The 12179-nt window shown below is 41.4% G+C and overlaps 1 protein-coding gene across 1 annotated transcript in view; it reads right to left on the bottom strand.

The window, feature by feature from the left end:
• Window positions 1-6879, bottom strand: part of SNTG2 (syntrophin gamma 2) — a 213345-nt gene extending 206466 nt beyond the window's left edge. Inside the window, exon 1 of the mRNA XM_064710128.1 lies at window positions 6401-6879. Within this exon, the coding sequence (XP_064566198.1) occupies window positions 6401-6472 (72 nt within the window). The 5' untranslated portion in view covers window positions 6473-6879. The remainder of the gene's footprint in view (window positions 1-6400) is intronic.
• Between the last annotated feature and the right edge of the window lie 5300 nt (window positions 6880-12179).

Below are 12179 nucleotides of genomic sequence, written 5' to 3'. Positions count from 1 at the left end.
ACCCCAAAACCAACTCAAAACCTTAACTGAAATCTCTTTCCTTCAGTTTTTCCACTGATAAAAGTAGGAACAAAAATGCTTACCCACTTCACAGAGTGCTTTGAAACTTATCATATTACTATTTACATTTTCTCTGGTGTACAGATAGATACTAACATCAGTGAGTAAGAACCAGTGTAGAAATGCTGTGTGTATGCACATGCATGCACAGTGTAGCCAACACACTGGTTTTTTTTTACTGGCTGGGTGAGAACAGACCACCACAAAACAGGCTGAGCCACTCTGAGCCCCATTTCAACTCATTCCATTGTAGTCAGGCCTCCTGCAAAACCCGGGTATAAACAAGAATTCCCAACAAAAGGTAAAACCAACAAACCAGAAAAATCATCAAGAGCTGATGATACAGATCTGACACCAAAACGTTTTGATTCCAGACCTGGGTAAGACTGCTTCTGTGGTCCTCAAAAAGTCAATTCAGCCTGTCTGCTGCACCTCACTGTAACTACTGCTTTCAATCAAGGAAGTGCCATGGAATTCAGCCACTCAGACTCTGGGAAGTCACTGTGCTTACAGTGAGGATGCTAAGCAGCCATGAAAAAAAGCTACTCCAGATGCACTCTGTGCAGCAAATTGCATTACACAGAATTTGCCTGTTTAAGGAAAAGTTTTCTCCGTAGCTTTTAATCATCTGGTGACTTAAAATTCTTAGATAAGCTCTGCAAAGGTAAAAATCACAAAACAACAGTCATGAAACAGTCATTCAAGTTTGGCATGTTGGAGGGAAGCATTATAAGGGTAATGATTTTAGAGCACAAGCGTGTACAATGCCTCTTTAAACACAGTACAAAAACCCTTGATGTTTTGCATTGATTTTTCTGCCCATAATTTCTCTAAATATGAGAAGTGCATTTTGTCCCTACAACAATCTGAACTTCACAAGGAGATGATAAATGAGATAATATTGATTATATTGTGCTAAAGGGCTCCAGCTCTTCAAGGTTATATCCTTTAGAGAGTTTGTAAATCTCATTATAGAAATCTGCCTGTTGATACACATAAATAAAGAGTGGCAGAAGGGTTCCAGTATGACAGCTCTCACTGGAGTCACGCTGTTCTTCAGACAGAAAGTTCAGACAAGCAGGTACAGAAGAGCTCAATAGAGTAGAATCAGCTTCCCTTTTTCAAAGAAAACAGACCAATAAAATTTAGATCAGAATTGCTGTAAGAGTATTACTGACAAAGAGTGTCTGTAGTGAAACGCAATCATGGGCCTCAGTTGGCTTTAACTGTCAGCTTCATCTGTAATGTGAAGGATGAGTAAGTCCACTAAATTGTTCCAGCTAGCTTTACATGCAGGTCTTATAGTAGATGAATCTTAACTTCAAGAGAAAGTCAGCAAGAGTGTTTTTTTCCTTTTAGTGGTGAAAAAAATAAAAAAAAATGTCAAGGAGCACACCAAAAAGAAAGTGCAATAATCTGCTAAATTCCCCTGGAGTTCTGCATTCACTCTCAACTAAAGGAGGACAAGAAGAGGCACTTAAACTGGCCATCTGATTTTTAAAAACTTCAGATTTCTCCCTGAGATGTGGCAGGAGAGAGGGTGCAGGTAGGTATGTGTGGGGTGTGGGGAAGAGTATATACTGAAAAGAAGCAGGGGTCCTTCTGTCCTGATGGGCAGGAGTCAGCAGTGCACGATGCCAGCCACAAATGCTGACAGTATTAGCCACAACAAAGAGCAATCCATGTAATCATTTCCCTTTACTTGGCACTCATTACACTGCACCCGGTTTGGGCGCTGCAACACAAGCAACACTGACAAATGAGAGCGAGTCCCATTCAAAGCCTACTGAAATGGGCCAGGGGCTGAAGCACTTCCCCTGTGACAAGTGGCTGAGTAAGCCGGGCCTGCTTGAACCTAAGGAAGTAAGGGCTTCGAGGGAGGAGCTAACAGCACACCTCCAGCTCACCAGGAAAACAACCCAGCAGGGAGCTGCTTGCACAGAGAGGCTGAGCAGTTCCATCCTTGGAGGTTTTGAAGATGCACTGGGAAAAGCCCTGAGCAACCCAATCTGAATTCCACATAGTCACTGCCTTCAGGGGAAGGTTACACCTGTGGACCTCCCAAGGTCCTTTTCAACCTGAATGAATCTGATTTGTGTTGCTGTCTCCATTACTGTGATGCCACTGACAAGCAATAATACGAGTCAGTTTTGCAGGAACATGGTCATGCTCTGTTCCTTTCTGCTGACCTCTACTACCATTTCTATTCTAAGCAGTCTCTGAACTCTCAAGTGAAAGTGATTCTATTTATATTCATCTCATAAAACGTTTAAAACATCAGAAAAAAACCCTAACTACAATATGAAATACAGATCTGAGGTGTAAAAGGAATATCAATGCTCTTCTTTTTCTGAGCAGCAGGCGGGCACAAGTCTTATTTCCATTAAGATCTTAAAGCCAGAAGCTTAAATATGGGTTTTTTATCACTTTGATAAGTGTTTTCATGAAGATATGTACAGGTAAAAGCCATATTCAGATTTGGTTTGTGAAAGCAAGGAAGTCAAGTGAAGGAAAATGAAACGTTTGATCACTCTGATATTTAGTAACTGTTTGGTAAAGTCTTTAATAGAATATTGAAACTATTAATTTCACAGATTTTTTTTTTTGGAAAAACATCTTCCCAAATAAGTGGCAAGACAAAAAACTTTACAATAGAAATTAATTATTAGGCTTCACACAACAGAGTACACAGACACCTCCTCCCTGTCATGAAGTTCCACCATCTGTTATCTTGTGTTTGCCATCCCCAAATCAGAAGACAAATTCTGCTCACTGTGCAGCAAAAGTTTCTGAAATCAGCTTTTGACAAGCAAGGAATTTTAATGGAAAATGAGTATCTGTGAGAAAAAGCTTCAATTAGTAAGTATATCCTATTGATTTGTATTGTAGCATAGGAGGATCTTGGAAACAATCTTGAAATCCATGCCAAGTTATCAGTACTGATAACTTCTCATAAAAATCAGAGGAAAATTGAAGCTTCTGACAGTAACATACAGTATGACTGAATGGATCCCAAACTTACTAAAATACTGGTGTGGAATAAAATGGTGATCATCTATTTTACAAAACCGTCAAGATTAACTGCTGACCATGAAAAGACCAGGAGAAGACAAGACACAGAGGCTTGTGGTAACATGACACCTAGTGTTCACTTTCAGGAAGCTTCAGTATTGGTGGGTGCCAAATGCTGAAAAAACATCAATGCCCCAGGACCTCCTTCCAATAAAAAGGCAGATACTTATACTAGCATCTCTAAACAAGGGCCTAAATACATAGACACAGTGAAAACTGAGAGGAGGAAAGGAAAATCTGCCTATGCTGCAGTCGCCCTTGCTACTGAGTACACAATTTGGGTAACTGCAGAGAAGAGTGCTATCCAAACAAGTTTTATGTTGCTGGCTTTTTTCTTTGGGTTTCTGCTGCAAAAAGAAACAGTCTACCTATTGATCTTTTTCTGGTTGTATATGGAAGCTAATAGAAAACTGGATCTACTACATATAATATGCCCAAGTTTAAGAGAATAGTGCCTTATAAAAAAAATAAACAACAAAAAAGGTCTATTTCTACATAGCAATGAACTGTACATTTATTTCTTCTTTTCAAAATCGTGGTGTATCAACAGTACAAGTGCCCCTTACATTATCATTCCCTTCCAAGCTTCTAGCAATGCAATGAAAACCACAGTAACTAATGCATACTAGATCAATGGGACCATAAAATCCATGTAAGAACATGGCACAAGCACTCTAACATAGTAACAATTACTAAGAGATATGACCCCTTGAGTATTTCCAAGGGCAAAGGGTGGAAAGGATTATATGAGAAATTTGAACCAAAAGTGTTCACTACAGATAGAGGAAATATATACTGATTTTTGAAATCAGATGAATAAGAATCCATGTCTGATACTGAATGAAACAGGTGTTTCATTACACTGAGATTGGCAAAACTTTAAAGACAAGGTCTGACTGAAACTTCAGTTCTACAGAACTAAACATAAACAACTGCACTTCTAGAAATTTATAGATACATTGATATGGATACATATAGATACATGCATGCAAAACAAATTAGTATTGTATTACAGATCTAGAATTGTCTTTAAAAGCATGCTGAGTTATTTTCCAGGGGGTGGTATTTAACTGCTATCCTTCTGAGGAGGAAAAAAAACCCACAAAGACAACCTATCTATCTTTTAGTTATTAATACTGTCTAGCTACCAGAATCCCGAACAATTAATTTGACTCAGCAAGCAATATTTAGTAAACAGTAACTACTGTTATTATATCTTATTTCTGAGAAAAATGTGCACACAGTCAATACACAGGCATTAAAATACACATTTTTCTTTTAACAAGGTAAACAGGTCTAGATTCCAATACTGCTAAATAACTTTAGAAGATGTAAGTCAAGCACTTGTCACACTGTGAATTATAAATCAAGTTCTTATTTTTCAATACATTTTGAGCATAATTTTCTTCAGAAGTTTAGTATGTGGCATATCTGGGGAGCCAAGCAATTATGAACTTACCTAAATAAATATCTGCCATAAGATGTGCCTATTTAACTTGAGTCTAAATGGCTTTTTTGCTAAGACTATTTATTAATTCCTTCTTTCAATCATATACCTATATCAGAAATAGCCAGGAAAGTGAGGTTAAATTTGTCTGTTGGAAACAGACAGCTTGCCAAAGCCTTCAATTCATAGCACTGTTTCTCATTTAGGGTCAAGGTAAATTATGCAGTCAAAAGCCTTTGGTTCCTATTGCTCTTGTCCAAGAGGTCAGCTCACCATTCATGAAGTGCCTAGTTTGGTCCCAGGCAGAAACCCCATGAGTAACAGCAGAAATGGCATGTCCTATTGGTCTTAAACATACACATTTGACACAAGTACAAGAATACCAGTCATAAATTGCACCTAATGATAGTGATTATCCCTCACCTTAACCACTGAAATATCCTGAACTGCCATACAACCTACTCAGCTACTAACATTTTAGATAATTGCTGCACAGATTATTTTTGCAGTTCCTGAACAGGTCTTACAAATTAAGAACTGTGAAACAACTGCAAAAGACAGAAGATTCCACAGTAGGCTTAATTCCATTATTTCTTTTTGAATTATAGAAATTCTAAAAGCTTAAAGGTTAAAATTAGGCATCTCCACACACACAGTAAAAGACAGATGCAAATACAGGCTTCAAGAGCTTCTCAGACAAGACAGCAGTTTGTTTCTGCAGATTTATGTGCAACTGTCAGACCTGCTTATGACGACAGGTATCCTCTACCCTTTTCTTCTACACTTGAATTTCCAAATATTACTTTCATTTTTATGATTACAAAAGCATGAAGTAGTTACAAATTCACTATGAGGGAGAACGTGTCTCTAAGTCAGCTTTCATGCAGCTGAGGCACCTTCTAAACAACACTCTGGATAAAACATCAGGAAGATAAATCCAGTTTTTCTTTTAAAAATTGCAAGGTTGTGGTCACCGAAACAACTCAAAGGATAGGGGCAGAAAAAAAAAGTTTATTTTAGCACCGGTACATATTTTATATTAATACAATGAGTAATTTTGTAGCTAGTGATCGAAAACAATTGCAATGATGCTTTACATGCAACTTTACATGCCAAGAAGAGTGGCGTGTTAAACCACAGAGTCTGTAATGATTTTAAAAGGTCCGCAGGGCAGACCTACTACATTTTATATAAACCAGGACAGCGGAGAACCGCCGTCAGAGGGCATCATTCATGAATGATTTGCCAAATACGCTGCCGTGAAGTAGCAAGTTATTTTCTAACTCCCTCACGGGCGTCTCCTAAAAGTGCATGAGGTGCTCAATACATCCAAGTAGCTGACCTGTGTGTGTGTGTGGGGGGGGGGGGGGGGGGGGGGGGGTTGTTGTTTTGGGGTTTGTTTTGGGGTTTTTTTTTTTTTTATTGATCGCAGGCTTACAGCTGGGTTTCAAACTGAGTGATTCAGCTCTGTCCCCGGGAAACTCGACCCTCACGCTGCAGCCTGTCACGGTGCGCTGAACATCGCCACCAGCATCAACCGGGACACGTCCCGCCCGGCCGCTCTCGGGCCCGGTTCCGCCCGGCTGCGTGGAGGCGGCATGGCATGGGTCGTCCCTCCCGGGGAGCAGCCGCCCCGTCCCTGCGACAGCCCCCCGGCAGCCCGAGCCGACCCCGAGCCGAGCCGAGCCCGCACCGCCCCGCTGCCGTCCCTCCCGCAGGCGCCTCCCTCCCGCCCTCCGGCAGCGCCGCCGGCGGGACCCTGTCCCCCCCGCCCCGCCGCGGGAGCTGGCACCGGGACGGGCTGAGGGGGAGAGTACTTGCCCAGGTGGGGACGAGGAGGCTGCCGGGCCGCTCGAGCGGTGCTGGAGGAGGCTGCTTCCCCGCCACGCTCATCTCCTCCCATGCAGCTGGCGTAGTCCTCTCAGTCGGGCGGCTCGGCGGGACGCGGCGCCTCCGGCACCGACTCCCAAGCGCCCGCCCCTCCCGGCAGCGCCGGCGTCCCGGCTCGGCGGGGCAGGCTGGCTCCGAGGGGCAGGCTGGCTCCGCGGGGTTTGCTGGCTCCGCGGGGCAGGCTGGCTCCGAGGGGCAGGCTGGCTCCGCGCTGCCCTCCGCCGCCCGCGGCCGGGCGGGGTGGCACGGGGGCGTTCGCCGAGGGCTCGGAGCCGAGAGGGAAGAGGAAGGCGGCGGCGCGGAGCTGGCTATTTAACTTGGCTCTCGGCCGGGGGAAGGTGCCGCTGCTCCCGCTCCCCTCCCCTCCGCGGCCGCATCCCGACAGCCGAGCTCTGGGTGCTCCTGCGAGCGCTGCCGCTCCTCCCCGACACCGCACGGCTCCGCTCGGCCCGCCCGCGCCGCCCCGCGGGGCAAAGGCGGGCGGGGGCTCCGGCCTCCCGCGCCCCTCGGTGGGGCAGGGGCGCTGCTGCTGCTGGGGAAGGTGCCCGACGTGGGGTGAGGGTGCTGCCGCTCCTAGCGCAGCCCCTCTCGCCTTGTAGCGGGCGGCTGCGCCTCGTGTTGGGTCACAAGCGACAGCAGCACATAGCCCTCTCTCTCTGATCTCTGAATCAAAACCAATAGCTTGACATCCCTCGAGTGTTCTTGGTACCCCTGGCATTCCATAACTCCTGGCCAGGAAAAGCCCCCAGTCCTAAAAATTGTCATGAGATTTTTCTTTCCCATGCATCTTTGGCTTTCATCCAATTTCTGACCATCAGTTTTGGGGGAGCTTCTTGCAGTCCAGTGATAGCAGTGTTGAAGCTGATCCTAAGGCAAAAAAGTTCATCCTGGTCCTTATCATACTACTTTATTAGGAGACTATTATTTCAACTCTTAAGGGGAGAGAAGAGAAAGCTTTTAATTTTTCCTATCAGTTGATTTAAAAATATGTGCTCCATGCACATAGCTTTCTGTTTCCTTACCTAAGTGTAATTTGAAAAGGCATGTCTGTTCACTTTTGACACCTCTACCTTTGTCATGCAGAAATAGATAATCAAAGTATGACTGGACTATTGCCTAGATTTATTTTAAAGTTACTTTTAGAGTTGGGGTTTTTCCCCCTGCTGAAGCGCATGAGTAAAGCAGGAAAGAAATATGCATCATCTTTCTCTTGGAGGTAAATCCATACAAAATATTGTTGGTCACTGCTATACTTTACCCTAGAATGAATTCTTCTCTTCCCAGGTTTTCCTGGTCAAAAAATACCTGACATTATCCCTGTTTACCATTTGATCTTTGTACATACCAGAGCCCTGGAGAAGATGGGGAGGGGTGCACAAGAGGGCAGTTTGCCATGGGATTTCATTTTTTCTCCAGTGCTGCACAGGGCCCTCCACCTGTGCCTGAGTTGTTGTATTCACCATGCACAGAGGTGTGAGGTTCGACATGCTCCAAGGAGTCAATGCCTTTCTGCTAAAGAGCTGGAGTTTGTACTCAAGCCAATCTGCCCCAGTCCATCCTGCGCATGAAAAGGCATTTATCTCTCTCCATGCCTGTAGAGAAGTGCATGACAACACACCAGAGTGTGAAATGTTGGAAGAGATGAGAGTGGGCCACTGCCTCGCATGACCATCCAAATTTAGGTGTGTGCTGTGAGAGGTATGAGTCTGCTTCAAGACAGCCAAAGAAAGCAAAGCAATGCAGATGAGCTGCACTGGCTTTGGAGGTGGGCTGCCCCAGGCTCCATGGGAGCTGCCAGGAGCCAGCAAATAACAGCAGCAGTCCTGGTGTTAGTATGGATAATAGTTTTCCTGTGACTACAAACTTGTTGTCTCATCCAGCATTGCTTCTCATGGTTCTTCTTCTTCTGCCATAAATGTGGCATATAAGTGGGGATTAAACAGTGGAGACACAAGTTAGTGTAAATATAAAATAAATGACAACTGTATGGTAATGTACAGGGAATATATATGGGAAATTACTGGCAGAGATAAGTAAAATAGAAAGAATTTACTTTCTAGAATGTTTCTCTTTACCTACAAGCTGTGCTTTTTAAACTTAAAAATCTATGTCAGTTGATATAATTAAGCCTTGTACACAATATATGACTTCCTGACTGACAATTGCATAAATGATTTCTGGAATTCATCAGAAACTGAATAGACTCAGACAGCCAAGGAACTATTAATGTTAATTGCTTTTTGGAATTAAGAAATGCACTTCAGTGAATCATATTTTCCTATGGTATAGCTGTGCTGAACATAAGTGGGTACATATAATTTGGGGAAGGATTGGGAAAGAATAAATATTTTTACTTAGGTTGAGCTAAGCAAATTTGTGATAGCCTCATCTAATGCTTTATTTCAAGGGGTGATCAGGTTTAATAGCTTAAGAAACCCATGAACTTCTTTAGGAGTTGATGTCTTGTCCCGTTTGTTTCTAGTTGACACCATATATGCATTTTTCCCTTTCTTCTTTTTGTACTTTTTCAGTTTTACTGCATCTCTGATCCTGCAAAATCTTTTGCTTTTGCCATCTCTGAAATAAAGTAAATGGAAGCTAGCTGTCACATAGCTATTTTAGTGATGAGAGTTTTTGGTTTTTCTGGATTACATTAAATCCTATAATTTGAAATAAGGCAATTATTTGAAAATTTCATAAAAATCTACAAAATATCAAGAAAGTAATAATGCAAAGAGACAGACGGGAGTTCAAGACAATGTGGAATGTTTTCAATAAGATGACTTTAAGCCAAACTCATTATTTTGGGGTGTTACATTAGATAATTGCCAAGAAGTTTCATTCAGATCTGACTTGGCTCACAACAGAAAAACTGAAAATTGTGCAAAAGATTTGAATAAAATCAGCATGCATGAAAATAGATGCAAATTGCTGAATCTGGAATGTATCGTATTACAGACCTGTGTTTATTTCCTTCTGTTTTCATAGAGGTGCTTTGCATTTGTACATAAGAGCGCACACACACAGAGATGATACATAGCTTAGAAAATAGAAACAGAAGACCATTAGCACTAAAACAATAAGTAATTTATTTTACTAAGATGTCAAGGATAAATACTTTTTCCAGAGAACTGAATGAAAGAGTATAATTTGGTTTTCCAGGAAATGTAGGTATGCAGACGTTAAAACATAGGTCTGTCAATACAAGAACCTTCACAAAGTTATTGAAGTCCATTTGTCTTAATACAAACTCCAAAATTTGCAGATGTCATCTTAGTTTTTAGTTGTTAATATTTTCTGCATTAATCAGGAAAGAAGCCTTTTGTAAAACTTAATTGCTTTGTGAACTTCATTACACCTAATATTTTACTACCAAAATAAATGCTCTGCCATTTAATTTTGTGTTGTGGGAAGAGATCAAAGATATGGGGAAGCAAAGAATACTTTTTAAAGAATATTGGGTTTGCATGGCCAAGCTTTGGTAGCGGGGAGGCTGCAAGGGTGGCTTCTGTTCATTGAGAAACGGTGACTGAAATAAGTGTCTCATGTTTTGGGGCAGGCAGCTTGAGCAACATGTGGGAGACACTGCTAAAGTGTTTGCTGAACTGTCTTTCCCCACCCTTTATTAAGGCACAGGTACATGTTACCAGGGCACCCTGCTGTCAAAGTTAAGGATTGGCTAGAGCAAGCCAGAAATATTTTGGCTGTCACTGTCACAAGAGTGAGTATTGACTGCATCAATCAGGAATTCAGCATCCCAGACTATTCAAGGCAGCAACTCATCACTGGTATCCTGAGCAAGTTATTACAAAAGATGATCAAAAATGGGTAACTGAGTGAGTGGACATCTAAAAGATATATTCCCAGTGGGTGTTTACACAGGAGCATTGAACTGATCTGTGTGTATTGTTCAAAATCGTTTAGTTTTGGTAACACTGAAAACATTAATATAGACTTCCAGTGCTTATCACCACCTGAGGAAAAGTAGCAAGTGGCAAACAATTGACTAAATGGCACTTTGGAACCAAGTAGGATTTTAGTCCTGCTTCTTGAAGCTGCTGATAAAATATTCATTCTTGCCTGTCCTTGAAATCTGCCTTGTACTGCCAAGCGGAGGAGCTGATGTTCTGCAAACTTGAGTATTTTGTGTGTTCTGGTTCTTTGCAGACAGCAGTGTGCCAAGACATTCTGTGGAAGCTCTGCCAATATGCAAAAGGGAGTATGATATTTCATGGCCAAAGGAAGCACAAACAAGTATTCACCTTGTGAGAGGGGGAAGAAATAAGTTCTGAAACCTACAGTCATTACTCAGTTTCAGAAATTGCTTGGCACCAAAAATAGTTGCCAGTTCTGTAATGAGACAGTAGAATATAGAAGTCCCTGCTTATTGGGAAGTGCCTGTCTCACTGAGATAGGATGTGATGCTCATTTCAGATTTCTGTTTCACACTGGTTTCTGCTCATTACATTTGGTAACCAATGTATAAGCATCACTGTGAGCTATTTATCATATCACATTGTTTGCATAGATTTTTTGTTTGTGCTTCAACATTACTTGACAAAAATCTCTCTTATCCAATAAATATATGCAAGTAACCAAGACTCATTTAATTAAGAAAGAAAATGCATTTCACAAAGAAAGTGAACATGATTGTATGTCAAAGCACTAGTAAGTTATAATCAATGAACCAAGGCAATATTATGTGGTTTGTGTCACAAATAAAGAAATCAGATGGGAACTTATGAGTATGTAATTCATGGCCAGCTTCTGTCAAAAACTCCATAGCCTTGTTTATTAATAATTTTTTTACAGATGAACATGATTTTTATGGATTTGTTGCTTCATTTGTGAGTAATTCATAGAAGCAAAGGTACAGTATAGTTCTTCAATTGTTCCAGTAGCTGCATTCCCATCCCATCCCATCCCATCCCATCCCATCCCATCCCATCCCTACACTATTTTGAATCAATTTATAGCTAATTTTAAAGAGGTTTCATTTGAGACAGACATTCTTTGTTGAGAAAAAAAGTAAAGTGGACAATTAGAAGAAAGAATTTTATTGCGGATTCTATTGCCTGGAAAATGCTAGGAGAGTATATACTTGATAGTCCCCATGGAAAATAGAATAGGAAATACAAGAAAATGTTCATTGCAGTGGTAATATCTCTTTTCTCTCATCTTTCTACAACAGTACAAAGTTTTCTCGGTTTTCTGACATCACAAAATATTAATTGTTTTAAACCAGTTTTTCTCTAGCTTTAATCTCCTAAGGTTTAGAGTCATACTTGTTTATTAAAGGTATAGGAGAATATGCAAAATCTTAATACGAAATTAATTTTTCAAAGACCTTTATGTACCAAGTTATTTTTAATCTTGTTTTATTTCTACATATTCAGTCATAGTCATAGATTGGATAAAGTGCTGATTAAGCTAATTTCCTCTCTTTACAGAGGAATTAAATGCAAGTATTAAGTGAACCTAAACAAAAGCAACCAGTGTTTTTTTATACACCCTTGACTGCAGACCATCTAATAAACTTAACAACTGACTTCAGGAATTTTCATTGATGTCTTGGGCAACTGTGGGTGTATAACAGCAAAGTGTCATAGGAGGCTATTGCCCCACTGTAATAGGTTTTTCATTACCTTAGCACTAACTGCAGTTGTATGCGTGGCCTCAGGAAGTGTAACAATGAAAAAGTGGGCGGTTG

The sequence above is a fragment of the Zonotrichia leucophrys genome, chromosome 3 (genome assembly GCF_028769735.1).
Source record: "Zonotrichia leucophrys gambelii isolate GWCS_2022_RI chromosome 3, RI_Zleu_2.0, whole genome shotgun sequence".
Taxonomy (NCBI): Eukaryota; Metazoa; Chordata; class Aves; order Passeriformes; family Passerellidae; genus Zonotrichia; species Zonotrichia leucophrys.
Note: the sequence above shows the minus strand (reverse complement) of the source record. Positions and strands in the feature narration are given on the sequence as shown.